The following is a 26442-nucleotide window of genomic DNA, read 5'->3' on the forward strand; positions in this document are numbered from 1 at the left end:
TCTCGCTTCATCTCTGGAGCCATCAGGGCTTCCAGGGCGCCCGGAACCAGCGCGTTCGCGACGAGCCGGTGACCTTGCCACTCGGCCAGACAAACCATGAGTCCTATCCATCGCGGGTCCCCCGAACACGACGGGTGCTTCACGTCTGACCTGAGCCCCGCCTGAGGCCAGAGGGTTGTTAGTTGAGCGAACGTGGCCGCTCCGCTCTCTGAGAGGAACCGCCTGGGTTCGCCGTAGACGGGTCGCGCCCCGTAGCTCGACGAGGACGGCGATGCGGCCAACTCGCGGTCCAATCTCTCGGGCAGTTCTTCGAACTCGTAGGCCCCTGCCTTCGTCACGATCACGCAACGGGAGAGCTCTCGGGCGCGCTTCAGCATCTCCCCTCTGCCTCCGCGCACCACCAGCGTGACACCGAACCGTCCCGGGGGCGCGTCCGTCGATAGCACGTCGCCCAGCGCCAGAGCGCAAAGGGCCAGGTCCAAGATCTTATCCCCCGCCGGGTCTGCCGATCCGTGCTCAAACACTGGCCTGAGGCCGCAGCCGAACGTCAAAACGGTGTGAACGTGATACGTCAGGGGTGAAAACGAACAGGGTCTGTAATAGCGTACGAGCTTGCCTCTTTCCGTCAGATCGAAATGCCTTTTCCAGGCCGGGTTGGGAGCGGGTGCGAAAAAAACGTGGCCCTCCACGGCAGGGACGTCTGGAACCAATTCGATTTCCAGTCGAGAGTTCAACGTGAGGATACTCGAAAGGCCTCTCTCTCGAAAGTCGCACTTTACTCTCAGGGGCGCGGGCGTTGGTACCGCAGGGTCTCCTTCTTCTCCTTCATCCACAGCTACCCCTTCTAGATCTTGGTCTTCTTCTTCTTCTTCTTCATCCTCCTCCTCTTCTACCCGTTCGTCTTCATCGTTTTCAGCTCTCTCGGTCTGCACCTGTGCATTTCCCGCCTCTGCATTGAGCGTCAGGGAGGCAGCTCGGCGCCTCATCTCGACGAGCGACGCCTTTGTGTCCACCGAATGCCAAAACCTGTCTCGCTTGAGCACGAGTCGACCGTCTGGGCTCCTCTGCCATCTCGGAGGGCTCGAACGTAGACGGGGAAGCCATTCGCAAGGTCCTCGAGCTGGCGCTTCAAGCGGCGCTTCGGTTCCCGACTCCCACCTGAACTTCAGCTCGGCCACCTTTGAGCAAAACGATCCTGGCTGTCTCTTTGACCACGGCGAGGGGTCCTTCCAGGTCTCGGGGCCTCGTATCCCCCCAGGCACTCCGTTCATTTCGCAGAAGGCCATGAGCGAATCTTTGTTGCGCATTCGCAGAGTCTCCTGCTGCTCCTCCGATGGTTCGGCGTCCTCGGGTGCGCTGACGAGCACGTGCAGGCCGGGATCGCCCCGTATCGCTGCGGCCCTTAGGGTCCTGGGCTCGGAATGCAGCACCAAGTTGCCAGAGTGTCTCACCGGTATGACCCCTTTGGACCTTTCGACCAGAAGCGCGATAGCATCGTCCTCCCGCGGGCCGTCCGGACGTGACACCAGGTACCCCGTCCTTCTGCTCCTCAGCACGTCCAAGTCCCTCGGCAGCGCGTGGGTCCAGCGACAGGCGAAAGTCTGCGAGTCTGCCTCCGGGGTGTACACAGTTACGGCGCGACTCCTGAAGGGGCCCGTGGCTCCCGCGAACCAAGCCACCGCGCGCTGCAGGTAACCGTACAGACCGCGTCTCGAGCATCTGATCTCCAGCTCTGCGTGAGTGTTCCCCGAGAGCATGGCTCTCGCGAGCGAGTCGGCGAACTCTCCGGCCGAGCTCACCTCGGCCCGAAAGCTCCAGCTCTCGAGCTCCTCTTCGCCGTCGGCCTCCGGCTCGCGGCCGTCGTCCTCGGGAACCGGCTTCGCGTACCACCTTCCGGGCTCCGCTATTTCGATCAGGCTGGAGATGGGCATGCGAGATTCGCGCTGAAACCGACTGGTGCCTCTATTCGTGACGACGCAGAGGCCTCTGGTCCACCTTCTTTCCGAGGGGCACGTCAAAACGCGCGATCGCAGCACGTCGAACCCTCTCCACTCTCTTGGGTTCAGGGCCCTGGCGTGCCCGTCTGCCATCTCCACACGCCCGAGGCCCTCGCCGGGGCGGCCGTGGTGCGTGAACTCCTCCGGCGGAGCCCCGCAGAGCCATCTGACGATCTCGACCCCTGCGCCCTCCGGGCCCGCGGACCTGGAGCTCCGGGACACCGGGTAGTCTCGCTCCCAGTCGCTCGGGCGCGAGGTCTCGGCCGGGACTTTGGCAAAAGTCCACAGAGCGTCCTTCAGTCTTTCCCAGGAGCTCTCGCTCGTGGCGTAGCCCTCCAACGGATCCCTGCGCCCCCGACGCATGAACATCTTGTCGATGGCGGACGCTTTGTCCAGGCACTTGATGCGTGCCCTGGCCTCGAGCGGCTCGGGAGCAGGCCACGCGGGGTCTTCGTCGTCAGCGCGTCGGTCCGGAACAGCGAACAGTTCTCCGCGACCACGGCCACGGACTCCAGCCTCTGAACCAATGGGCCTTTGCCCCTCAGGTAGAACAGGGGAGACTCAGAAGCGAACGCCACCGTGTGCCCGTCTATCACGGACATGCCGGGGCGTCTGGCGGACGCCGTCGACTCGGGTCTCGAGGCCCCTTCGCTCGCCAGCCTAAGAAAGCTCCAGTCCCCCAGGCTCGTCGAAACTCTGCCCGGGAAGGTCTCGACCCTCTCGAACACCAGCGCGGGTCCCAGCGTCTCAGAGTACGCCCTCAGGAGGAGGTCTTCCTCATCCCCCCGAGGCAGCAGCTCGCTCCCGGGGCAGAGCTCGGAAGCGCTCAGGGGTCTGGGCTCGCAGCACCTGGCCAGGAGCGGAGCCAGCCTGTGGTCCCGGGAGCAGAGGAAGGCTCCGATTGTGTTGACCCTGAGGCTGCGCGAGTGGCGGACCTCTGCGTCCGTTCCCCTGGTCCAGGCAGACGCACCCCTGTGCCTGCTCAGCGTGAACAGCTTGCAGGCCGGGTGGCAGGTCAGTCTGCAGCTCTCGGCCAGGTGGCCCAGGAGAGCGTGCGCCGGGGGCAGAAGGCCCCGTCCGTGCAGGACGAACTCGTAGTCGAGCATCACGTCACCCCGGCTCATCTCTGGCACGCAAGGGTGCACGGCTCTGTAGAAGCGAGTCAGGCAGGCGCTCACGTCAAAGTCCTTCTCTGCCCCCCTCGTCGCCAGGACTCTCGCGCAGTGGCCCAGCATCACAGCCTCATCCAGGCAGGCTTCGTACGCAGAGCCGCACTCTCCGGGGCACCTGTCGGCCCTGTCCAGCGCGAAGCGCTTAGGGCGCGCGTTCGCCGCCAGGTTCAGGTTGTATTCACGCAGGGGATGGGAGAGGGCGTCCTCCGAGACGCTCCCGCTCGACTCCTTCTCGGCCCTCGCCACCTCGACCGTGGGGAAGAACTCTCCGTCCCCGATGGCGCTGTGGCACTGTCGGTCCGCCGCCGGCGACCTGAGCCACGAACGCGTGTGTGGGGGCTCTCCTCCACACGGGCCTCGAGCGAAAGGCTCGTCTACGGCCAGCTCCAGCTCGCGACGCCCGGCCGTCCGGCGGGAAGATCTGAAAATGCGCGACAGCCTGCGCTCCTCGTAACCCCTGGCCTGATCGCTGCGCACGGCCCGTTCCAGGCTGGACGCGGCGTCTGCTGTGACCGGGAAGCGCTCCAGTTCGTGGCCGGAGCGGCTGCAGATACGTTCCCTCCCTGTCTCCGGGGCGTAATTCAGCTGAAAGTAGCAGTCGGGCGGCGGGATAGTCGAGGAGGCTGCGATTTCGCGCAAGTCCTCGGTGAGCCTCGTGCAACGGGCGCCACCTGATGCGCGGGAGCCCGGGCGCACGCCCTGCGTGTCGGGAATCTTCAGGAGGGCCCTGTGACGGCCGCGTCTCGAGTGAAACACCCCGCAGACCCTCAGTATGTTCAAGTCGGCGGGCCCCAGCGTGCGTATGCCTATCGTGACCCACTTGAAACGAGAGCTCGGCCCGAGCCCCCTCCCGAAAAGGACGATGTGGCCCGTGGTCCTCTCGCAGATCGACGGAGAATCCACGCGGGCCGGCGGACCTGCCTCTTTGATGCCCCTGGCGTCCGAGAGCGGCGCCCTGCTCGGGGTGCCCCGCAGGAGAGCCAGGTCCCCCTCCAAATCCTCGTGCATCGGGCGCTCGGGCGACTCGGACGGCCCAAGACTCGCTAGGCGAGGACAGGTGCCAGGTACGTGCTGCTTTCACTGGAACCTCGTTCGAAGCCCGCGTTTTCCATGCGCAGGTAAGAAAGGACCAGTGCCCGTGCCTCTGTCCACTCCAAGGGCCCCGAGAACCATAGGCTCGTCGGTACGTCTGGGCCCGCCAGCCTCGCGAAGACTTCCAGCGCGTACAGCACTGCCGCGCAGCTCGCGCCGTCGAGCTGAGGAGGAGCGATCACGTCCATGCCCCCGGGGATCAGACACACGGCCCGATCGAAGAGGTACGCCTCTGACCTGAAGCCCTGCGGCATGACACCGCTGTACCGAGGGGTCCTGTAGACACGCAACGTGGGCGTCCTGCTTGCAGACGGTGATCTAGAGTTCCCTCGGACGACCTTCGGCGAGGATATCAGCAGGCGGGGCGCCCCTGGCGCGCCTGTCTCGATCTCCAGCACAGAGTGCCCGCTGGGAAACCATTCGGTGAGCCGTCCGCTCGGGCCTTCCGCAGCTGTCCTCGTCCTCAATCTGCTCTCGCTTTTGCTTTCGGCCTCCCGGGTTTCCCGTGCTGTCGTCTTCCCGCCTCTGCTCACACCTGCAGTGTCCTGGCGGCCCGTGCCCCTTCTGGCGTTCGGACTCGACTTGGGCACGATCACCAGAGCATCCCTGAGAAGGTGCCTCAGCACGGCGACGTGGTCGTTCTCGGCGAGCACCGAGAACGCCAGTGGCGTGGAGATCACCTCCCTCAGAGCCGCAAGGCCGGAGAATGCGCCGTGGCGACTTTCCGCCGTTCCGTCCAGTTCCCGTAGAAATCCCTGCCTCCCGCTGGCGCCGGGGCCTAGCGCGGGCCCCGGGAACCAAGGATCTTTAGGTTCCAGTTCCCTCAGGTCGAACGCGCGGTCGCCTTCTCCGGGTAGCACGCACCGCAGGGCGAACCGCGTCCCCAGCCCGCAGTCGCCCAAGGCAAGGGCGCAGAGCGTGCGGACAACCTCCTCGCGGCAGTCGGGCGAGAAGACGAGGCAAACGCGAGCCTTCCAAGAAGACACCACCTGGTAGAGCGACAGGCCATCTGAAGCGTAGATGATACCCGGGACGACCTCGGCTCCGCTCACGTCCCTCTCCTCGACCTCGTAGCCCACGCTCGTTTCTGGCCACCAGTGGGAAGAGCCGCCCGATTCGATCTCTGAGCGCTTCGAGATCACCAAAGCGGGCTCGGCCCCACCGCCTGCGAGCGCCCTGAAGGCCACGTCCGAGAACACAGACAGGGTCTCCCTGAACACGGCGAATGCGCTGTCTGCGGGCCGCAGCCTCCTGGGAGGACGGGGCTCCGCGAATCGCTGGATGCTCAGCAGTCTTCCATCCTCGTCGGCGGTGATCAGCGCACCGTCACCCAGCCGCGTCGCATAAAGCGTCGACGAGGAGCTCAGGGGGCTCTGGCGCAGGCGCCGCCGACGTTCCTGCTCGTATGCGTGGCGGCACCTCAAACGGTAGCCTTCGAGCCACTGCGGATGAAGGCGGGCTCGCAGGTTTCGACCCCGTGTCCCGAACAGGTAGGCCAGCTCGTCGTCCGAGAGTTCCGCTTTGCCGGCGCAGAGGCACGCGTAGATGTAGCAGATGTACTTATCACACATGCGGACGATTGGCCCCGAACGGCCCCCTCCCAAACGTTTCGGAGGCAAACGGGCTTCGAGGGAGCTGCTCCCGAAGGCTTCTACCCCATGGACATGACCGCGACTTTCTGCTCCGCGTGGAGCCGGGCCGCCGGACATGCCAGCGGATCGCAGCAGGCAACGCTGGTCCAGGCTGTGGAGTCTGCGTTTCGGAGGTATGAGGAAAGGGCTCGGAGGGAGAGCGTGGAACGCAGGGAGCGTGAGACGAGCGGAGGGGAGCGCGGCGAGCGCAGAGCCGGAAGGTTCCCACAAGACGACGTAGAAATGTACACAGAAGGCGAGTCGCTCGATCTGGACTCTCCATCCGAGAGGTCCTTAGTGAACCTGAGGCGCAGCGAAAGCGAAGAGAGCATGTCTGTGCACTCTCAAGGCAGCGAAGGCGAACCTGAGGGCGAACCCGCGGACAAACGCGAGTACAGCATTTCCTGGGTACCCGTGAGACGGGAAAGACGCCGGCGCGAAGACTCTCTGAGCGACGGAGGCCTCGGTCCGGGAGATCCACCACAAGGGCCTGCCCGGTGCCTCAAGTGCGAAGCCTACGACGCCCACTGCAAGTCCGCTGCCGAGAGCTACAGACGGACCTTGGGCTGCTACACGAAAACGGTGTCCGAGCTCATGTTGGGCTTTAGAACCGTGCTGGAGAGGTATCCCGAGCTGAGGGTCGACACGGGCGACGAACGCCTGCACTTCATGGTTCAAGCTGCTCTGGGCCGTAACAACCTGGTCCGAGAAATGGTCCGCCTTTCCGCGAGGAGGACTCACGATCGCACGCGTGGGGAGTCCGGGCAGGGAGAGTCCTGTCGAGAGTCTGCGTCGGCGGCGGCGACCGTGTGCGAAGCGCTGAACTCCTGCTACACGGACGGCGAGGCGCTGCGGATGATCCTGGAGCGCTACACCGACCTGTACGTGAGATACATGGAGGTGTGGAGGGGGATGTGCGCAAAGATTTCCAGGGATGTTACGCCGCTGGAATTTGTGGAAATCGTGCGGGACAGACCCGGGGTGAGCCACGGCGAGCCGTGGAGCGAGGCAAGAGCGTACGTGGGTCGCTTGCTTGTCAAGGCGTCTTTGCTGGTGCCCAGGCGCGTCGGGGACGATTGCGCCCGGACGCTCAGGATGCTGGACGTCGAACTTTCCCGAGCCAGACCTCGAAGCTCAGAAGGTCGGGACAGGGTCCTCGTAGGGCACGTGGAAGACGTGCGCGATCTTCTCGACGAGGCAGGCTCCGGCATGTGGAGCTGGGATTTTCACTTGAACGACGCCTACTTTGACATCAGGAGCGACCTGGCGGTTCTCGAGAGCCTAATCGGAATCGGCGACATCTCCGTCAAGAGCCTGCTTTACGAGAGATCCCTACTGATCTCTCAGTTGAGAAAGGTCGTGAGGAACGAAGGCTCTCTGGAGCTCAGCCTGAGCAAGGCACGCGGTGAGCTCACGGAGGCCCAGGCATCGAGGCGCCGGCTTGAGGCCGCCGGCTCCTTCTTCGCGTTCTGAAGGTGTGCCTATGGGGGTGGGACGGGACACGGTGAGATACTTAACGCGGCCGGCAGCGGGCCCAACTCGACCACCCCCCTTACCATGGACGTGGACTGCGATTACTTGACGGTCGGCGGTGTCGACGCTGAACCTGACGGCCGGAATGACCCCTGTCCGCATTGCTCCTCCGCGCGCTTCCTGCGCAGGGCCCTGGTGTACAAGCCAGTGCACCAGGAATCTGATGGGGTCTCGGCATCCATTTCGGTCAGGCCGGTCACCTTCGAGGAGGCTTCGTCCGGCCGAATGGTCCCCTACGTGCTGTCGCACGAGACAAGGTACGGTCGCGGCATCAACCCGGAGGACGGGGACAAGACCGCGCATTACTACACGGTGCGGAACTGCCTCGCCTCGATCCGTGGCAGCGTCCACCTGAGAGACGCGGCGGAATACGGAACCTGGCTGTCAGAGGTGGACCAGTGTGCGGCGGCACTCGGCCGGTTGCGAAGCGCAGCTCACGTCTGCTCTCACCTGCCCGACCTGAAACGATTTGTGCTCGAGCAGAAAAATGACGATGGCCTGCTGCACCTTGCCAGCAAGTGGCTCAGGCGGGGCGAACACGCAACCGTCGGGATCGAGATGTTCGGGCCCTTTTTCGTCGATGTGGCTTTCGCGCCGGTTCTTCACAAGATCTTGAGATCTGACTGGCTCGTTATGCGCAAACGGAACTGTGGCACCTGCAACGAACTGAAACCGGGCTGGGCTCAGGAGTTCTACGACGCTCGCGAGGTCCCGCGCTCGCCAGACAGTGAGATGAGGTTCGTGGGCCACCCGACTTGTCCTTGTTGCAAGCCGGGGGAGGCGAAGGACCTTGGCGTCGTGGCTCGGGCCATTGTGAGGGAGATGAGGCTCTGCGGATACACCCCTTGGTCCGCTGTGCAGGCGGTGCGGCGCTGCGAAAGCTCCATGCTGGAGCTGTCGTGCTCCGAGTGCCGTCGGGTGATTTTTACCCATTGCGCATTTCTCATGGAGTGCGCTGCGGTCGAGGCTTCTCGGGAACGCGACTGGCTGGTCCGCAACGAGGCCGTGATTCAACTGTGCTGGGTCGTTCATTCCCTCCTTCCGCTCGAGAAGCAAGCCGCGTTCCCTGCGACGGACCTTTCGGGCGCCTGCTGCGTATCGGAAAACTTTGCAGAATCAGAAGATGGGGGTGGAGGAGAAGGAGAAATCCCCAGTTGAGGAGAAGAAGGAGGGAACGGGGAAGGAGAAGAGGATTTGCCGGCCTGCGAGACGCGCCAGCACGGAGGGGCTGCTGCGATGTACGCTTGGGCTTTTTCGGTGGCCGCGCACTGCGTCGCGTTTCAAACCTACGAGCGAAACGGCTCGCTGGATTTGGAAAAGATCGTGGTGCTGTACGCAAACGATCATCTCCCCATGCTCCTCGACGATCAGGACGCCCGGGGAGAAGGCATCCTGACGACGAGCGTGTCGCCGGACCCCAGACTGTTTGAGACGGCAGCGCTGAACACTGGCTTTGTCTCTCCTGGGCTCGACCCGAGGGATCGCCTCGAGGAGCGGGACATGCGCCGGAGAAGTGCTGTACGAGCTCCCTGCGCCGAGGACATTCCGTCGCTCGGGTTCCGGGACCCCGGTCGCCCTGGCGGAGATCCCCAGTCACACCGAGGCCCGGGCTCAGGATCCCGAAGCGATAGCGGCCGCCATAGCGCTTCACTTTCCCAAAGTGTCGCCGTGCGCTCTCGACCGTCTGAGCCTAAAAGTGCCTCGACCCAGCTCTCTCAGGGCTGACGCCAGCTTGTTCTGGCCTGTGTTTGTCAACCCCACAAGGTCCTGCCACAAGCTGTTCAAGGCCCTGGCTCTGCCCGCGTCTCCGAGTCCCGCTTACGCGCTAGAAACGTTGGCGCGAGGATGGCGACGGGTGAAGGACCTCGTGCGACCAGACTCGCCTCTGCCCACCGCCTCCGGAGGGTGGGTCGCTGTGGAGCGCGAGCATTACGAACGTTATTTCGAGGACCCCCTGGACCTCTTGACGCGCGCAGGGTTGACGAGTGAGAGCGAAAAGGAGGCGATGCAAGAGGCTTTGGCGAGAGGCGTTTTGCCGTGCTTCGCGGCCGAAGGGGAAAGCTTACCCGACGCGCTTGTGAATTCCACCCTGGCGCTATCGTTCGCGGCCAGCGGGTTGAGACTCTCTGCGCCTCGTCACCTTGGAGGAGTAGAGCGGGGTCGGCGAGGAGTAGAGGCGGACGGCCGGTCCGCGGTGAGAGTCACCGTGGCGGGTCTGTTGTACTTTGCGGCGTGGTACGTGCTGGTGTACGGTAACGCTCTGCACTCTCGTCCCAGCGCTCTCGAGGTTCTGGCTCGCAACCCGGGAGGAACGGACGCAGACAGGCACTTGCGTGCGGCCATGGAACTGAAGATCGACCGACGCGCCACGACAGGAGACTGGGGAGAGGACGACGTCGGCCCAGACCCGTCTTGCCGCTACTCTGTCCGCGGGTACAACGACCGCAGCATCGTGAGAGCCATGCTGATCGTGTTTGAGGGATTGCTCGATGCTCGAACCGTGCTGCGCGCGGCACAGCTGTACGTGCCCGAGCTCACGGCTCAGCTGCCTTTCTTCATGGCCCTAAACGTCGTTCCCTGTACGGTGAAGAGCGCGATCGAGGCACGCGACTCGTGGTTCGCTGCCCGCCTAGGCAACGCGGAGTCGTCTCCGGACGACCCGCCTTACGCCTACCTGGGCGACATTGCCCACGGGATTCGCAGCAGTCTGAGAGGCGCCTTAGATCGCGGCGACGAGCGGCCCGTCGCGGCTCCTCCAGCGAGCCTCGACGCTCGAGCCTCAGACCCCTGGCACGGCTGCCTCCTGTCTCTGAGCGAGAGCGACGACGACTGGGGTTCTATCCTCAGTTGCGCGACGCGCGACCTGGAGAGCATGTCTGTTCAGAGCGACCCAGATTGCTGGGAAAACGAGGTGGAACCAGGGAACCAGTACGTCGATTCGACCGCTCGCCATCCAGGCACTGCAGACGGGACGGAACGAGCAGCGACCTGCTCTGAGAGCGCCCCTCGAGACCCCCCGGTCTCCTCCGGAGATCAAGACGTTCCGAGCGCGGCACTCGCGCAGCGTGACTGCCCTCGGTCGACGCTGGAAACGCTGCTGGTGGTGGACTCTCCAGATAGTCTCGGCTTTGCGCACCAAAAGGTTTTTCCCAGCGAAACCGCGGACGCGAACGAATGGCCGGGCTTTGTTGGGGTGAGCTCGGTTCCGAGTCTGAGAAAGCCTTGCCTGACGAACGTGTGGAATACGACTTTCGCCAAGACGCGCAGGGACGCCGTGCCGAGCTCAGAACCTGCCGTATGCAGCTCGGCGTCGCGCCCGTGCAAAACCCTGGCGGAAGCGCTCTGGCTGATGTTCGTCGGCGCGTACGGACGCCGAGAGTCGGACTCGGCTGCCCTGACGGTGGAAGCCCTCGCGGTTGTTGTACACTTGGCCTCGAAAATCATCGATAGAAATTCTACCTCAGGCCTAGGGCCCTGCAAAGACATAAAGGCCCTGTGCGGCGACTTGTACGCAGCGCCGGAACAGTTTCTGCCCGTCGTCTCCATAGCGGCAGGTTTGTTCGGGCGCAACGTCACGGTCTGCTCGCAGGGGACCTTCTTTCACATTTGCAACAGCCATCACGGGAACTCGTGGGTGCAGGGCTTTCTGGAATGCGACGGATCATCGTGGCAGCTGAGGGGCCTGCCGCCGCACACGACTCCAATCGAACTTCTGTTCGAGAGTGGACCGAATCACAGAGCGGGCTCGCTCCGCGCCTACGCGAGGCTACACGACCTCGATGTGATCGAGGTTCCTTCGGACGGTTACTGCGGATTCCACAGCGTAGCCCAGCTCCTGTTCAATGACACGGCCAGAGGGGAAACCCGCGCGTCCCTGGTGACGATGACGGCCGAGTTTGTGTTTCTCAACGCGGAAAGGGCAGACGTCAGAGAGACGTACCTGACAGTCAACGGACCCAAAAACGTCTCTGAGCTGAAGCGACTCTTGTCTGAGGAGAAGAGGTGGCTCAGTGTACAGGAGGTAAAATACATGCTAGAAGCTCACGGCAAACGCTTGGGACTCCTCACGGAGACGTCGTACCCGATCTACGATAGGGCTTGCGCTCACATCGTGTGGACCCGAAACCATTACGAGCCCTTGAAACCCAAAGTGTTACGATGCTGAGCTATGCTGTTTTCTGTCAGATGTTTTTTTTTTATTTTTCCTTGTTGTTTCGATGAGGTGATGGAAATAAAAATCAAAGACATACCAAATTCTGTGGTGCACGACTGAATTCTTTATTTTGTGAAAAAGGAATACACTGGAAATACTGTACATGAACACAAGTACATGAACACAACCGCAATGCAGTCAGAGGGTGAGTTTCTTTGCTTCATGCGAGATAAAGTAAACTGCAAAAATGGTACATGGCGACTGCTCTCGGTAGAAGCGACACGGGTCACTACACAGTCAGAAGGAACATTCGGTACACTGCCCCGTTGCCGAGTGAGAGACGGTGCGTGCGCTACAAATTGAAGCAAATTGAAGTGGATGAAACCTAATAGTACATGCTGCTTTGAGTGTCCTCTTCCCGCTGAGGGAGCCCTAGAGAGCTTTCCCCCGCCCCGTCACCGTGCGTGTGCTCAGACCCTCTCGAGGTCCACCCGTCTCCAGCCACTCCTTCCCCGTCGAGTTCTTCGTTCTGATTGGCAAAGGCGGCGGCGAGCGCTCTGGTGACCAGGTCGTACCTCTCCAACGGGTTGAGCTGAGCGAGGGTCACGGGCCCGGCGACAGCGGGCTCGACCACAATCACCCGATTCCACTTGATGACTTGATTTTGTATCCGTACGACAAACGGGCCGTAGGGTTGCACCTCGAAGCCTTGTTCCGTGGGCAGAGAAAGCATTTCGTATCGTCCGTCTCTACCCAGCACGTCCTCCAGCGGGCTTCGCGGTCCCGTGGCTCTTTCGGAAAAGCCGCACAGCCCGTACACTTGGTGGATGAGCTCCTCGTCCTCGGGCAAAGTCCACTCTCTGAAGTAGTTTCTCATATCCCCGGCCTGGAGCCACGACACGCAGCTGCGCTCCTTACTGCGGCCGCCCTTTGAGCACATCGGAGAGCCGTAGGCGGAGTGCGGGCACGCTCCGAAAACGGCGATGTACGCCCGCTTCAGCTTGTCAGCTGCCGCGTCGGGCACGTATTGTCGCAGGTTTAGCTGGGAGAGGGTTTCCCACACGGCGGCCAGACCTTCCAAGGCGCCCCATGCGGGCCCGTTCCCGTCCCAGACGTACAGCGTGTCGACAAGGCACGCCAGCAGGTCGACCCTAAATCCCGTCTTAACCCTCCAAATGCGAGCCGGCTGTATGCGCTTCATGGTGAAGCCGAGAACCCTCAGGGAAAGGATCTGAACTCTGAGGAGGCACTGTAGCACGTGGTAGGCCAGCAGTACCTTGTCGTCGTAGAACCACGACACGAGCGACCCCTTAGAGCACCCGAGGTTCACAGACCCGGGGCTCTCGCCCACAAACACCCCAAGCGCCATTTCCTCCGTGTCTTTGGTCACGCAGTGTAGGGCGAAGGTGCGTGCAGCAAAGGAGTGGACTTGCAGGCGCGTGTGCATGTCCAGCAGATTCACCAGAGACTCGTAGGCCATGTGAATCCTGTGTATGATCAAGCCCTGGACGTCCTGGACGGTGCACACGGCACCCAGGTAGTTGGTCTTTTTCCCGAGCACTCGAAGGAGATGTGGCGTGTCCTCCTTGCACAAGCTCGGCAAACTGTCCACGAGAATCTCCGTGAGCCTGAAACCCCGGTCCGGCGGAGCGGAGAGGTCCACGGTGAAGTACCACTGCTCCGAGAGCTCGCAGTTGAGCACGGTGCGCTCCACCGCCGGCACGTAGGCAAACCCTGTGGGCCATGAGAGCTTCGTGCACCGGGCGTGCCCCCGTCTCGTCATATCCCCGTCCCTGTGCGAGTACTCTCTGCCCATCCTCCACAGAAACCTTTGGCAAGTGATTGATCCGTGTACCAGGTCCAATACAGCTGGCCCCCGCTGCATTTGCTTGTCCTTTGCGCCCGGGCCCCACGCATCCCATCGCTCCGGCTTGTTGAGTCCGTGGCACGGCCTGCTGACGCAGTCCTCCTCTGAGTGACGTTTCACGGTGAGGTTGCTGATCAAATCGGTTATGTCCCTCGAAACCAGGTAAGTGACGGGGTGAAAGCGGGCGCAGTCTGACAGTTGCCTCTCCCGCCGCGAGAGCCCTCTGGACCTCCATCTCATGCAATTAGCCTTCTGCACCCGCTCGCGTTTGGCCGAGCTGAGACTGTCCTCCTCGCCGCGACTGTCCTCCATTCGGATGGGGCCCTGAAGCGACTGCCTATCTGCGCTTCCCGAGGGGTTGAGTCCTCCCGAAGCGACGAGCGCCTCTTCTCCGTCGCACCGGGTCGTCTCTGGCAAGGGGTCCTCCGATTTTAGGCGAAGAAGGGTTAGAGTCGTGTCCGCACTCGTGCTCTGCTCGGGGTAAAAGGACTCTTGTAAGACTCTGTACACCATGTCGCTGCTCTGGAAATTGTCGATGTCAGTTCTGGCGAAGAAGAGATTCGTAGTGTTGTCTGTCACAATGCAGTCCAGGGAGCCTGCCGTGTGGAGGGAGCCTGCCGTGTGGAGGGAGCCGGTCGAGCGAAGGGAGCTCGCCTCGTCCTCGTCGCAAAGTCCGAAGTCCTGCAGCTCGGCGAGGGCGTCCCGCTTTTCGACCTTGGCACTGGGCGAACTGTGGCAGCCTCTGGGTGCGCGGCGATCCAATCTCTCCCATTCCGCAGAGAAGAGGTCCTCGTTCAGGGGGTTCACGTCCGCGTCTAGGTAGGTCACGGTCCGCGGCTTGCTCGAAGGTTCGCTCGACGACCCGCGAGAGAGAGCCAGTTCCCTTGTCAGATCGCTGCTCATCTTCATAATGTGCTCCAGGCCGCAGCATTCTTCCAGCGTCCGCTGGCTCGCGGACTGGGATGCCTCTGGAAAAAGCGGCTGACAGGGATCCATCGTCATGCTTTTTGTGACGTGCGGATTGCTCAGCGTGTTACTCTTGCGCTTCCTCCTGCCGGTCTTGGTTCGGGCTGGACTGGTGGCACGGGCGCGTCCCGAAGCCTGGCAAGATAGAATTTCCGCCAGGGTCTTACAGCGCTCCAGTGTCCTCCTCGCTGGCCCCAGCGAGGACAACTCGTCCTCCTTCAGGACCTCTATCATGCAGGCGAGCCCGGGCGCCGCTGCGGCCCCGTCGCACCGCGTCAACCAGTCGAACCGCTCTCTCAAAGAGCTGCGATCCCTGGACCCGGGCCCCAGCCACGTGGCCCGCGGCCAGCGCCCCGTCTCTTCGGACCGCGGCGGTCTCCCGAGGCAATCCAGCACCGTGGACCAGAGGTGAGCGTCCGCCATGCCCGTCCTGCAAAACTCAGAGATGGCGGCCTCCGTTGTCGAGCCATCGTCCGGGAGCGCTCCGGCGCGCAGCACGCTCAGCGCCAAGTTGGAGCACGCGGCACGAAAACTGTCTTCGTCGTCGGTCAGCGCAGAGGCCCTGTAAAGCCCGGGCATGGAAACTAAGGGGAGCAGCGACATTGTCTCCCCTGTGTGTCGGTGGATGACGAAGGCGCATGAGAGCTTGGAGGTGCGGCTGTGAGAGTCGTCATCCTTTGCGTTCTGGTACAGAACTCTGCAAGGATGGCGATCGGTGGAGCGGAGGTCTCTCAGGGAGTCCAACACGCAGACCAGCGCTCTGCGGACCACGACGTCGCGGACCTGCTTTCCTCGGGTCTCCCTCAGCCAGCTGTGGAGCGGCAGCCACCCGGCCCCCGACGTTGTCACCACGTGCATGACAGTCGACGGCGCTCCTCCCGCTTGCTCCAGCGCGATGCAATCGAGCTGAGGGTAGTGCTGCCCGACCCCCGGTGAAAAGACCTGTCCTTCGTCTTTCAGCCTGACCCTCCGCCTCGCTCTGCATTGGTTCTCGTAAGCCCTCGCGGCTTCGTGCAAGGTTTGCTCCAGGTGTTTGTTGGAAACCAACACACTCAGGACGACGGAGACGTCCCCGTGGAGCGAGGTGCGCACCTCGCGCACCCTCACCAGCGGCTTACTCTGTGTCCTTTGGCTCGTCATTTCGGGTCCGGGCGCGGCCCTCAGCTCGTGAAACAGGCAATGGTTCCTCACGAAGCCGTAGAGGGGTTCGGGCATCCTCAGCTCGAAGCGGTCGGTCGACGGGGTCCACGACCAGCTCTCCAGCTCCGAGCCCAGGTTGAAGTAGTAGGGAATCGAAACGCCTAGCCTGGTGCTCTGCTTGTCCTGATATCTCCACCAGAGCTTGAGGATGCTGGCATGAAGGTGAAGCTCCTCTTCTGGGTCGTGAGGCGAGCGCCGGGATGCGTCGGGACCTAGCGCTAGAAGTAGGTGCCTGGCGACGTCCCTCAACTCGCCGGGGGATCTGTAAAACGTGTAGCGCCTCCTTTTGGCCAGGCTGACGAAGAGCATTACGAAGTACGGAGTGTGGAGGGTGGCCAAGTGTTCCAACCGCCGCAGGTTCAGCCCCACTTCTTGCGGTGCGCGGTTATCGCAGCGATCTTCCACCTCCAGCACGTGGCGACACAACGATGGTTCGAAACGTATTTTCACCCCTCTGCACAGCTGACAATATTTGCACTGGCCTGAGACGAAAAACGAACTTAGTCCGATCGAGCCCCTTAGGTCTTGCGGGTGGTAGAAGTAATCTCTGCGCTCTGCTGCGAGGCGGTCCCGCTCCCCCGGTGGAATCTCCCACGTAGCCCGATTGCAGAGGTAACAGATGGCCTCTTCGACGCAGTCGAAGCAGTCTCGGTCGACGTGGAGTTCCAGAGCACCTGCGTGCAGTGCTGCGGCTGCCACCAGCCACTTGGAGACGCCGTCCTTTGGATCCATGGGCTCAGCTGCGCAACTGACAAAAAAAACATAACACAGAGGAATGGTTGGGCAGGGGTGAGAGACAGAGGAAAGGACTCAGATGATGATGATGATGATGATAATGATTATGATTTGTCACAGACGCGGTTAGTTTTTTTTTTTTCACTGCGTTTTTATAACTTTGCCTCGTCCTTTTCACTGGATCGCTTCGCGCTTCGAAGAAAAGTCTGAAAAGTCTGTTAATATCCCTCACGTGACGCCCGCCATGTAAGCATCACGAGCGCCCCCCTGTCATCTTGACTCGGCGTCACAGTTTGTAAATGTTCAGCGAGGTGTCGCCGTCCAACACTGTGTGCGTTACCATCAGTCTGTACTCTCTGTCTCTCGCGTGGTAGTACAGGGTGTGTTGCACGGCTATGGCGAGGCAGCAAGCCCCGTCCGTCTTCCCGAGAGCCCAGGTCCTGAACTGGTCCCGAAAGCCTTGCGGCTCACACACACGGCGAGACCTGGAGCCGCTGCTGAAAGGCGTGGGCTTCAGGGTGCCCAGGGATGCCGGCAGCTCGTACCAGAAAGCGGGAGATCCTGCCCGCGGGGAGCCCATCCTGCTCGAGGCCTCTGGGAGCTCACCGATGGCCGCCGCGGCGAGCCCGACATCTCCCTCGAAGTACGTGTGCGCGAAGCAGGAGGCTTCACCCTCGGGTGGCTCGGGCAGAGTCCCCGAAAAACCATCCACGTCTATGATGATGTAGCGCACGCCGAGAGTCTCGTTTTTGTAGTCTACGCTGCGGACGGCCGCGGGCAGCACGGTGACGTACCCGAAGAGCCAGGCCAGCACATCGGACTCGATCTTCACAGGGTCGGGCACGTGGTTGGACCAGACCACCGCTTGCATTCCCCTGATCTTCGGAACCGCCTTCATGCAAGCGCTCATCACGTCGAATGAGTTCCAGCGGAGGTCTATCACGCAGGCTTGCTCCGTTCTCATGCCGATCAGGTGGTGCTTGCAGGCGACGGCTTTCTCGCATGACTCCGGAGACACCAGGTCGAGCGCCAGGGCTTCTCCGAAAAGCCTGTTTCCGTATTCGGGCGTGGGTGCCGTGATGGCGCGCCCTATCACGTACAGGGCGCTGAAGTTGTCGCGGCCCGGGAAGAGCTCCAGGGTTATCTCCTTGGGCAGCGCGCTCTCGAAGCAATGCTGCTCTTCCTCCAACGAAGCCGGTCCCCGTCTCTGGACACGAAAATTAAACTGGTCCACCACACAGAGGGGTCTCTCTGCGGTGCATCCGAAGTGGGATGGGCGTGATTTGTACACGTACAGTCCCGGAGGCAGGGTCCTGGAACGGTCTACCTGGTAGACCAACACAGAGTCGCAGCATTTGGGGTATCTCGCGCTCCGGTTGCACATCAGCCACCTGTACGCCGCTGCCACCGGCTCCATTTCGTACGCCCACAGGACTTCTGACTGGGCTCTGGCGATTTCGCGGGAGGAGCCCTGCCCGCCCGGTTTGGTGGCGCCCCGTCGGCGGCGTTCGGGGTTCGGAACATCTGCGCCGTCCCCCCCTCTGTAGCGCTGTTCCGCGGACGCGCTAAGCCGTTGCGCGCAAGTGCAGGGCCCTTCTTTCGTGCCATGTCGCAGCAACGCGTCCACTGCATGCCTAAAGTTGAACCTGTGGTGGGAGCAGTTGGTCGTGCCCTCTCCGAGAGACCTCAGGCTCACGCCTTCAGTTCCGGGGGCGTACAGCACGCCGCCGATCACCGGCACGGGGTCTAGCGCCAAGGCCCTGTACAGGGAGCAGCACAGCTCCCGCTTCGCTTCCATCGTGGACTGAGCTTCCTCGGACGGCGGAGGGGGCCACGGGTGTTACGTCGACGATGTCGCGAGGAGGGGGGGAGGCTCCTCAAGAGGGCCCTCACGACGCCTTTGCAGGGAGGGTACCCGTCGAACTGTTGATGGAGTGTAAAAGAAAGCGTCAGAAGGCCTCGGTGGAGGCCGCTCTCAAGTCTACGAATCTATACAGGAGAGTTTCCACGATCAGCTACGTCGGCGGAGCGTCCAAGGTCGGCAGAGCGAGGGTCGACAAGCGGTCGGGGTGCGCAAAGTGCCTGTCGTGTCTGGTGACCTTGGTCAAAGGCAGCAAGCAAAGGAGCAGAGCCGGCGTCAAGCTCCGATGTCCTTGCGAAGCCAGGGTGTGCGAGACCTGTTTCGTGAATGACCCACACTGGTACCTGACGGAGCCTCACTTCAGCAGCTGCCCGTCCCTCCGCGGGTTCATCTGTTCCGCGTGCGCCTGTTTTGCAGGACTCGTCGAGAAACCATGTTGCCTCTGGATGTGCCCGGGCTGTTCGGACGGGGTCCGAGAGAAGGGCGTCTCCTGCTCGCTGTGCTCAAAACCCGTGCCTCGCGGGAAGCCATCCGCGCGTCGCTCCCTCTGGTGCGAAGCGGCGGATCCGGGTCGACGGGCTGCGGAGCCTCCCTCGGACGCCCCATGTTTGGACGAAGGCAAAGTCTCAGACGGCAGGGAGCTGATCAAGGCTCGCGTCTTGGAGCGTGCGGCAGAGAGAAGACACCTGTCGTCTGCCGACCTCGCCGTCCTCTTCCCGGAGTGCGAGCCTCGGCCGGGCAGATGCTCGTGCGAGGCAAACGGCGACCCCAATCCCATGTGCCCACGCTGCACCCCCGTGCTGGCCGTGTTGGAGCTGCTGGCCAGGAACCCGAAACCGCTCATGGCATCTTTCGCGGAGCGCGCGGTGCCGGGACGAGCCCTGGCCCGTAACACGTACGACAGGGCCCTGCTCACGGAGATGCTGAATGACAGAGGGCTCCCTAGGTGCGCTAATCGCAACTCCTGCAAAGGAATGCTGGTCAACGTGCGGACGGGCCCCTTGACGACTCTGATGTCCCCAGAGGCTTACAAGCAATATGTTCTGGAACGAGATAAGGTGCAGCGCTCGGGCGACGGCGAGCCGAACATCGTGCCGCAGCCTTCCTGCTGCGTCCTGTGCCTGCTGTTTAATCAGTCCGCCGCGGTCGCGCAGATGTGCGGTTCGCAGGGCCTCCGGCTCGAAACCCCCCGCACGGACCCCGTGTACTACTTCAACGTGAAGTTCGCACCAGACGTGGGCCTGCCTGAGGTATCGGTGAGAGACTACCAAGGGTTCCTTGTCAACTTTCAAGGTTCCGTGGGAAGCTACAAGCCCGCGTTCTACTACAACTGGAGACACATGCTGGAAATGTTACACAGAGACGCCTCTGGAGCAGTGACCCTCATTCACCCCGGACAAAGGCAGCTTTAGACTCTTCGAGGTACGATAAGCTGTGCTCGAAAAGGGCGACTGTTTTGTAAAAGAAAAAAAAAAAGAGAAAAGCCAACCGTTGATCAATTAGGATTTAAAGTATGAACTCACTTACGTGGTCCTGAGCTCTAAGCTGTGCGATCCAGGTTCAGCAACACGAAGCCTTGTGAGATTCTGCAAAGTGGAAAAAGAGGGGAGTATGCAAAGGAAAGATTGCCCTCCTCTGTGTTGCTCTTTGCAGCGTGACAACTGGCTTTGCACGGGCCCTTGGTAGAAATCTGCCACGCTGCACTGAGTCTTAATCTCTGTGGTTGGACCTCACTGTCCTCTTTGCCCCTCCCTCTTTCCCTGCAGCGGGTGTGGGGGGGCTTACAATCAGCCTCCTCCTCCTTCAGAATGAAGGCCCCACCTTCTAACGTTTCCTCTTTTTCTTCCAGTGTCCTCCTTCTCCCTCTCTGTCTGACTCTGCCTCGCTGAAGTCTGACGGGAGTGCGGCGGACCGGAAACGGAAACTAGACCAGAAGATTTGGATCACAGGCCCTTTAAAACTTGTTCCGTGCAAACCAAGAGAGGTCATAGTAACCTTACGCGAGTTTAACAAAGACTGGAGGGAAGTTGCTCCGTGAAGAGCGCGACAGTTCGAGAGAGAGAAAAGAAAAATCAATCCTTCTGCCATGGAAAAGTACCGGAAGACCAGCTTTTGCCTGGGCAAGGGGGGCTTCGGCAAAGTGTTTCTGGGAAAGAGGCGAAGCGACGGGATTTCCGTGGCCCTGAAGATTATCCCGCTCTCGCGTACGAGATGCTGCGAGGTTGATGGGACCAGTAAGCCATTCGAAGCTGTCGCCTTGGAAATGGTCTCCAAAGACCCTCCGTTTCCTGGGATCATCCGCATGCTGGACTTTTACAAGACCCCGTATAATTGGGTGATAGTCACGGAGAAGCCAGAGAACACGCAAGATCTGTACGAATACATCACGATCAGTAAGCGTCTGCGCGAGGACACGGCCAGAGAATTTTTAGGTCAGGTCATCCAGGCCTTGCTCCACTGTCACAGCCGCGGTGTTGTGCACATGGACGTAAAAGACGAAAACCTGCTGGTGGACCTGACGACGCTCGAGCTGAAACTCATCGACTTTGGCTCCGCCGAATTTCTTGAACCCGACAAAGTGTACGACATGTTCCACGGGACTGCGGCATATGGGCCCCCCGAACGGCTCACACAAGGATGCTACAAAGCTCTTCCATCTGAGGTTTGGTCGTTGGGGATTCTTTTGTACGACATGGTGCACGGGGACATACCATTTGGAAACGACAGGGAGCTCCTACTGGGCGAGCTTAGATTCGAAAAAGACCTCTCTGAGGACTGCGTGGCCCTGATAAAATGGTGTTTGAGCAGGACGCCCGAAGAGAGACCGATGCTGAAAGACATACTGGCCCACCCTTGGATGCTGAAGCGAGGCTCGGAGGCGCATGAAGGCGACGCCACGGCTGGAGCCCCGAAGCCCACGCGAGGGGATCTCCAGCAATCGGAGCCCGGCTCTGCTCTGGCGGCCCGAGCCCACGATGTCGACACGCCGACCCGTCGAGGGTCCGTCTCGTCCGTGGGAAACGAAAAGCAGCTTCGTCCGGCGATGGCGACGCTCTGCTCCGAGGGCTTCGGATCAATCTGGAGGAGATTGCCGTCCTTCGACCGACTTCCCAGTCGTCAGGGGAGTATCGCCGCAGAGACAGGACTTACCGAGGCTCGTTGCCACTCAGAGGTCTCGCAGAGCGGAGCGCATCGTCCGGGTCAGGGGGAGCTCCCAAAAACGGAGTAGGATGTAGGATGTTGAACAAAATGGCTAACTGCTCATGTTGTATAGATGCCAGTTCCATGATAACTCAATAGAGCTTGTTCCCTGATGCCTACTGTACAGTTTTTTTTGCCTTGTTCGAATAAAAGTCAAACTGGAACCTCAACGTTGCATATTCGCTTTCTTTTTTGCTCATGGGTTTTGTCCCAACATGACTATTTGAAGAGATATTTTTCTAATTATTGGATACATCACACAATCTCGGTTTTTAAAGATTGAAAAATTAAAAAAAAAATACATTGGTGTGTACATTTTTAATCGTATAATGGTCAGTATATACACGTTAGATAAAGTGATTACCACACACAAAGGTTACATGATTTTGGTCAGCATATACACAGGTTAAATGAAGTGATTACCATATACAAGGAATGGCAGCCAGAGCTGTCTGCTGTGACGTTACTTTGATGACCCAGACCTCCCGCTCGCCGTAGCACCAACAGAGTGGGGTGGAAATGAAACGGTCCAAAGAACCTTCATGCAGCTCTACTCAAAAAGAAAAACAAAAACAAAACAAGAGTGTGTTGGAAAAGTCAGCAGAAGTCAATGGTATTTACTTACCAAATACCAAAAGAAACAAAATTAGTTGTAGCGTTAGATACAAGGGGGCTTACAAAGAGGCTCCGACCCAAGTTTAGGGACACTGACCTGAGTTCTGAGACTCAGACCATCAGAGGAAGCTTTGGACCCTAATCTCTCACAAAAAGAGTCTCAGTGAAAATCTGCTAAAAATGTATACTAAAAAAAAAATAGTTCCACACGCTCTCTTGTAGGTCCGTTCGACCCCAACACTAACTAAAACTAAACAGTAGCTCCGCGCACTGTCTCGCGGGGTCCGTGAGACCCAACGCCGACTGGAACCAAACAGTGGGTCCGCGCGCTGTCTCGCGGGGTCCGTTAGACCCCGAACAGAATTGGAACGAAACACAGGCTCCGCGCGCTGTCTCGCGGGGTCCGTGAAACCCCGTACAGAATTGGAACGAAAGACAGGCTCCGCGCGCTGTTTGCACGGTCCGTTAAACCCCGAACAGAAGTGGAACGAAACACAGGCTCCGCGTGCTGTCTCGCGGGGTCCGTGAGACCCCGTACAGAATTGGAGCGAAACACAGGCACCTCGCGCTGTCTCGCATGGTCCCAGCGACCCCGTCTCGATTTGGAACCAAACAGTGGCACCTCGCGCTGTCTCGCGTGGTCCGTGAGACCCCGTACAGAATTGGAACCAAACAGTGGCACCTCGCGCTGTCTCGCGGGGTCCGTGAGACCCCGTAGAGAGTTGGAACGAAACACAGGCTCCGCGCGCTGTCTCGCGGGGTCCGTGAGACCCCGTACAGAGTTGGAACGAAACACAGGCTCCGAGCGCTGTCTCCCGGGGTCCGTGAGACCCCGTACAGAATTGGAAGGAAACACAGGCTCCGCGCGCTGTCTTGCACGGTCCGTGAGACCCCGAACAGAATTGGAACCAAACTGTGGCTAAGAGCGCTGTCTCGCGGGGTCCGTGAGACCCCGTACAGAGTTGGAACGAAACACAGGCTCCGCGCGCTGTCTCGCGGGGTCCGTGAGACCCCGTACAGAGTTGGAACGAAACACAGGCTCCGAGCGCTGTCTCCCGGGGTCCGTGAGACCCCGTAGAGAGTTGGAACGAAACACAGGCTCCGCGCGCTGTCTCGCGGGGTCCGTGAGACCCCGTACAGAGTTGGAACGAAACACAGGCTCCGAGCGCTGTCTCCCGGGGTCCGTGAGACCCCGTACAGAATTGGAGCGAAACACAGGCACCTCGCGCTGTCTCGCACGGTCCCAGCGACCCCGAACAGAATTGGAACCAAACAGTGGCACCTCGCGCTGTCTCGCGTGGTCCGTGAGACCCCGTACAGAATTGGAACGAAACACAGGCTCCGCGCGCTGTCTCGCGGGGTCCGTGAGACCCCGTACAGAGTTGGAACGAAACACAGGCTCCGACCGCTGTCTCCCGGGGTCCGTGAGACCCCGTACAGAATTGGAACGAAACACAGGCTCCGCGCGCTGTTTGCACGGTCCGTTAGACCCCGAACAGAAGTGGAACGAAACACAGGCTCCGCGCGCTGTCTCGCGGGGTCCGTGAGACCCCGTACAGAATTGGAGCGAAACACAGGCACCTCGCGCTGTCTCGCACGGTCCCAGCGACCCCGTCTCGATTTGGAACCAAACAGTTGCACCTCGCGCTGTCTCGCGTGGTCCGTGAGACCCCGTACAGAATTGGAACCAAACAGTGGCACCTCGCGCTGTCTCGCGGGGTCCGTGAGACCCCGTACAGATATGGAACGAAACACAGGCTCCGCGCGCTGTCTCGCGGGGTCCGTGAGACCCCGTACAGAGTTGGAACGAAACACAGGCTCCGCGCGCTGTCTCGCGGGGTCCGTGAGACCCCGTACAGAATTGTAACCAAACACAGGCTCCGCGCGCTGTCTCGCGGGGTCCGTGAGACCCCGTACAGAGTTGGAACGAAACACAGGCTCCGAGCGCTGTCTCCCGGGGTCCGTGAGACCCCGTACAGAGTTGGAAGGAAACACAGGCTCCGAGCGCTGTCTCGCGGGGTCCGTGAGACCCCGTACAGAATTGGAACGAAACACAGGCTCCGCGCGCTGTCTCGCGGGGTCCGTGAGACCCCGTACAGAATTGGAACGAAACACAGGCTCCGCGCACTGTGGCTCCGAGCGCTGTCTCGCACGGTCCGTGAGACCCCGAACAGAATTGGAACGAAACACAGGCTCCGCGCGCTGTTTAGCGGGGTCCGTGAGACCCCGTACAGAATTGTAACCAAACAGTGGCACCTCGCGCTGTCTCGCGGGGTCCGTGAGACCCCGTACAGAATTGGAACGAAACACAGGCTCCGCGCGCTGTCTCGCGGGGTCCGTGAGACCCCGTACAGAATTGGAACGAAACACAGGCTCCGAGCGCTGTCTCCCGGGGTCCGTGAGACCCCGTACAGAATTGGAAGGAAACACAGGCTACGCGCGCTGTCTCGCACGGTCCCAGCGACCCCATCTCGATTTGGACCCAAACCGTGGCACCTCGCGCTGTCTCGCAGGGTCCGTGAGACCCCGTACAGAGTTGGAACGAAACACAGGCTCCGCGCGCTGTCTCGTACGGTCCGTGAGACCCCGAACAGAGTTGGAACCAAACTGTGGCTCCGCGCGCTGTCTCGCGGGGTCCGTGAGACCCCGTACAGAATTGGAACGAAACACAGGCTCCGCGCGCTGTCTCGGGGGTCCGTGAGACCCCGTACAGAATTGGAACGAAACACAGGCTCCGCGCGCTGTCTCGCGGGGTCCCAGCGACCCCGTACAGAGTTGGAACCAAACAGTGGCACCTCGCGATGTCTCGCACGGTCCGTGAGACCCCGAACAGAATTGGAACGAAACACAGGCTCCGAGCGCTGTCTCCCGGGGTCCGTGAGACCCCGTACAGAGTTGGAACGAAACACAGGCTCCGCGCGCTGTCTCGCACGGTCCCAGCGACCCCGTACCGATTTGGAACCAAACAGTGGCACCTCGCGCTGTCTCGCGGGGTCCGTGAGACCCCGTACAGAGTTGGAACCATCAGTTTCTCTTTGAAAGCTCAAACACGAACCTGTTTCTGTAGATCCATGACATGTGGGTTACAGTGGGCCACAGGCTGGTTTACCTTCTCCCTTTGCTGCAGATCAGCAGCACCAGTGTTGCTGGCTTGTGACTGTGGTTGTTTCTTTGAAACAACTGTAAGTTGTTTCAAAGAAGTTGGATTTGACGAACATCCCACGTTGACCAACCTCAGAGTTCTTCATTGTTTTGGTCCTCGCCTCGTAGTTTAGCATGTCAAACGGGTCGAGCCACTCACCGTTGACTGTCTGTCCGGAATTGGACAGAACCAGACTGCAGGACAGCAAAAACAACCAGAGCATCTTCTCTGGAGACCAAATTGGTTTGAACTAACTAGCTAGTAACGGAAGAAGAAAACTATGGAAGCCGAAATTGCTTCCGGTTATTTTTTTAAAAAAAAAAAAGCAGCAGAAAACCATTTAGGTTTGTTCATTTGTTTCTCTTGACGTTTCTTGATCACATAAAAAAAAAAAAGAAACGTAAACACAAACAGTACACTTCGAAAAGCCTCAAGGGTGATGTAGAAAAGTGAATGCTAAAGAAAAAAAAAATACTTGGGGTCAATCGCACCCCATGAGCCAGCGGGTGAAAGGGAACCGGAAAAACGAGACCCCCGGTGGTGGGCCATGAGAGAAGAGTGAATGCTAAAGAAAAAAAAAAATACTTGGGGTCAATCGCACCCCATGAGCCAGCGGGTGAAAGGGAACCGGTAAAGCGAGACCCCAGGTGGTGGGCCATGAGAGAAGAGTGAATGCTAAAGAAAAAAAAAAAAAACTTTGGGTCAATCGCACCCCATGAGCCAGCGCCAATCCCCTCAGTGGCCACACAAAAAAAAAAAAACTTGGGGTCAATCGAACCCCACGAACCAGCGGGAGGAAGGTGGTTGATAAATAAGTGGCGCCCCTGGTGGCTGAGGGCAATAAAAGAGAATGGGGTATTAGTGACCCCTAGAGGCAGGGTATAGAAATGAACGGTGGAAAACAAGACCCCTGGTGGTCGGGGGGTATAACTAAAATGGAGAAATGGCGGCCTCTGCTGGACGGGGACAAAAAAGAAAAGGGGGGTTTGGCGCCCTCTACCAGTCGGGGATATAGAGGGTGCCTGAAACGTACAAAAAAATTTTTCAGGAACTCGACCCTCTTCGATTGCGGGAGGGTGTACCGGGTGTACCTGTCTGGGGTCAATACCAAAGGGGGGTATGCGTTTTTAAAATGACCCCCCCTCCTTACTTTTTTTTTAATCCATGCTTTTCTTTCCCCCTAAGACAGCACAAGGGTTATATGGCTCTGATCTTCTGTCTTGATATCTTCTGGCTGCATGTATCCCTTTAAGTAACTGAGGGGAAAATATGTAAAC

General features: G+C 60.2%; 2 protein-coding genes and 1 pseudogene across 3 annotated transcripts in view; 1 reads left to right on the plus strand and 2 right to left on the minus strand.

Annotated features, from left to right (window-relative positions):
* The window catches only part of LOC144994596 (uncharacterized), a 32432-nt gene extending 6072 nt beyond the window's left edge, over positions 1–26360 (minus strand). Inside the window, exon 1 of the mRNA XM_078953065.1 lies at positions 25079–26360. Coding sequence (XP_078809191.1) covers positions 25079–25096 — 18 coding nt within the window. The 5' untranslated portion in view covers positions 25097–26360. The remainder of the gene's footprint in view (positions 1–25078) is intronic.
* Positions 11680–22884, minus strand: LOC144994595 (uncharacterized). The gene is made up of 2 exons (XM_078953064.1): positions 21832–22884; positions 11680–16359 (listed from the first exon to the last, which is right to left on the minus strand). The coding sequence occupies exon 2, from the start codon at positions 16341–16343 to the stop codon at positions 11964–11966; it is 4380 nt and encodes a 1459-aa protein (XP_078809190.1). The 5' UTR covers positions 16344–16359; positions 21832–22884; the 3' UTR covers positions 11680–11963.
* On the plus strand, positions 20294–21537 carry LOC144994469 (serine/threonine-protein kinase pim-3 pseudogene; annotated as a pseudogene). Its single transcript, XR_013658025.1, has one exon. The product of XR_013658025.1 is annotated as a serine/threonine-protein kinase pim-3 pseudogene (transcript).
* Positions 26361–26442: the final 82 nt, after the last annotated feature.

Source organism: Oryzias latipes, chromosome 9 (assembly GCF_053564925.1).
Source record: "Oryzias latipes strain Hd-rR chromosome 9, Olatipes_Hd-rR_3.1".
In the NCBI taxonomy this organism is placed as follows: domain Eukaryota; kingdom Metazoa; phylum Chordata; class Actinopteri; order Beloniformes; family Adrianichthyidae; genus Oryzias; species Oryzias latipes.

Coding starts and splice junctions, on each gene's coding strand:
- LOC144994595 (XM_078953064.1), bottom strand. CDS start 16,343: ATGGATCCAAAGGACGGCGTCTCCAAGTGGCTGGTGGCAGCCGCAGCA.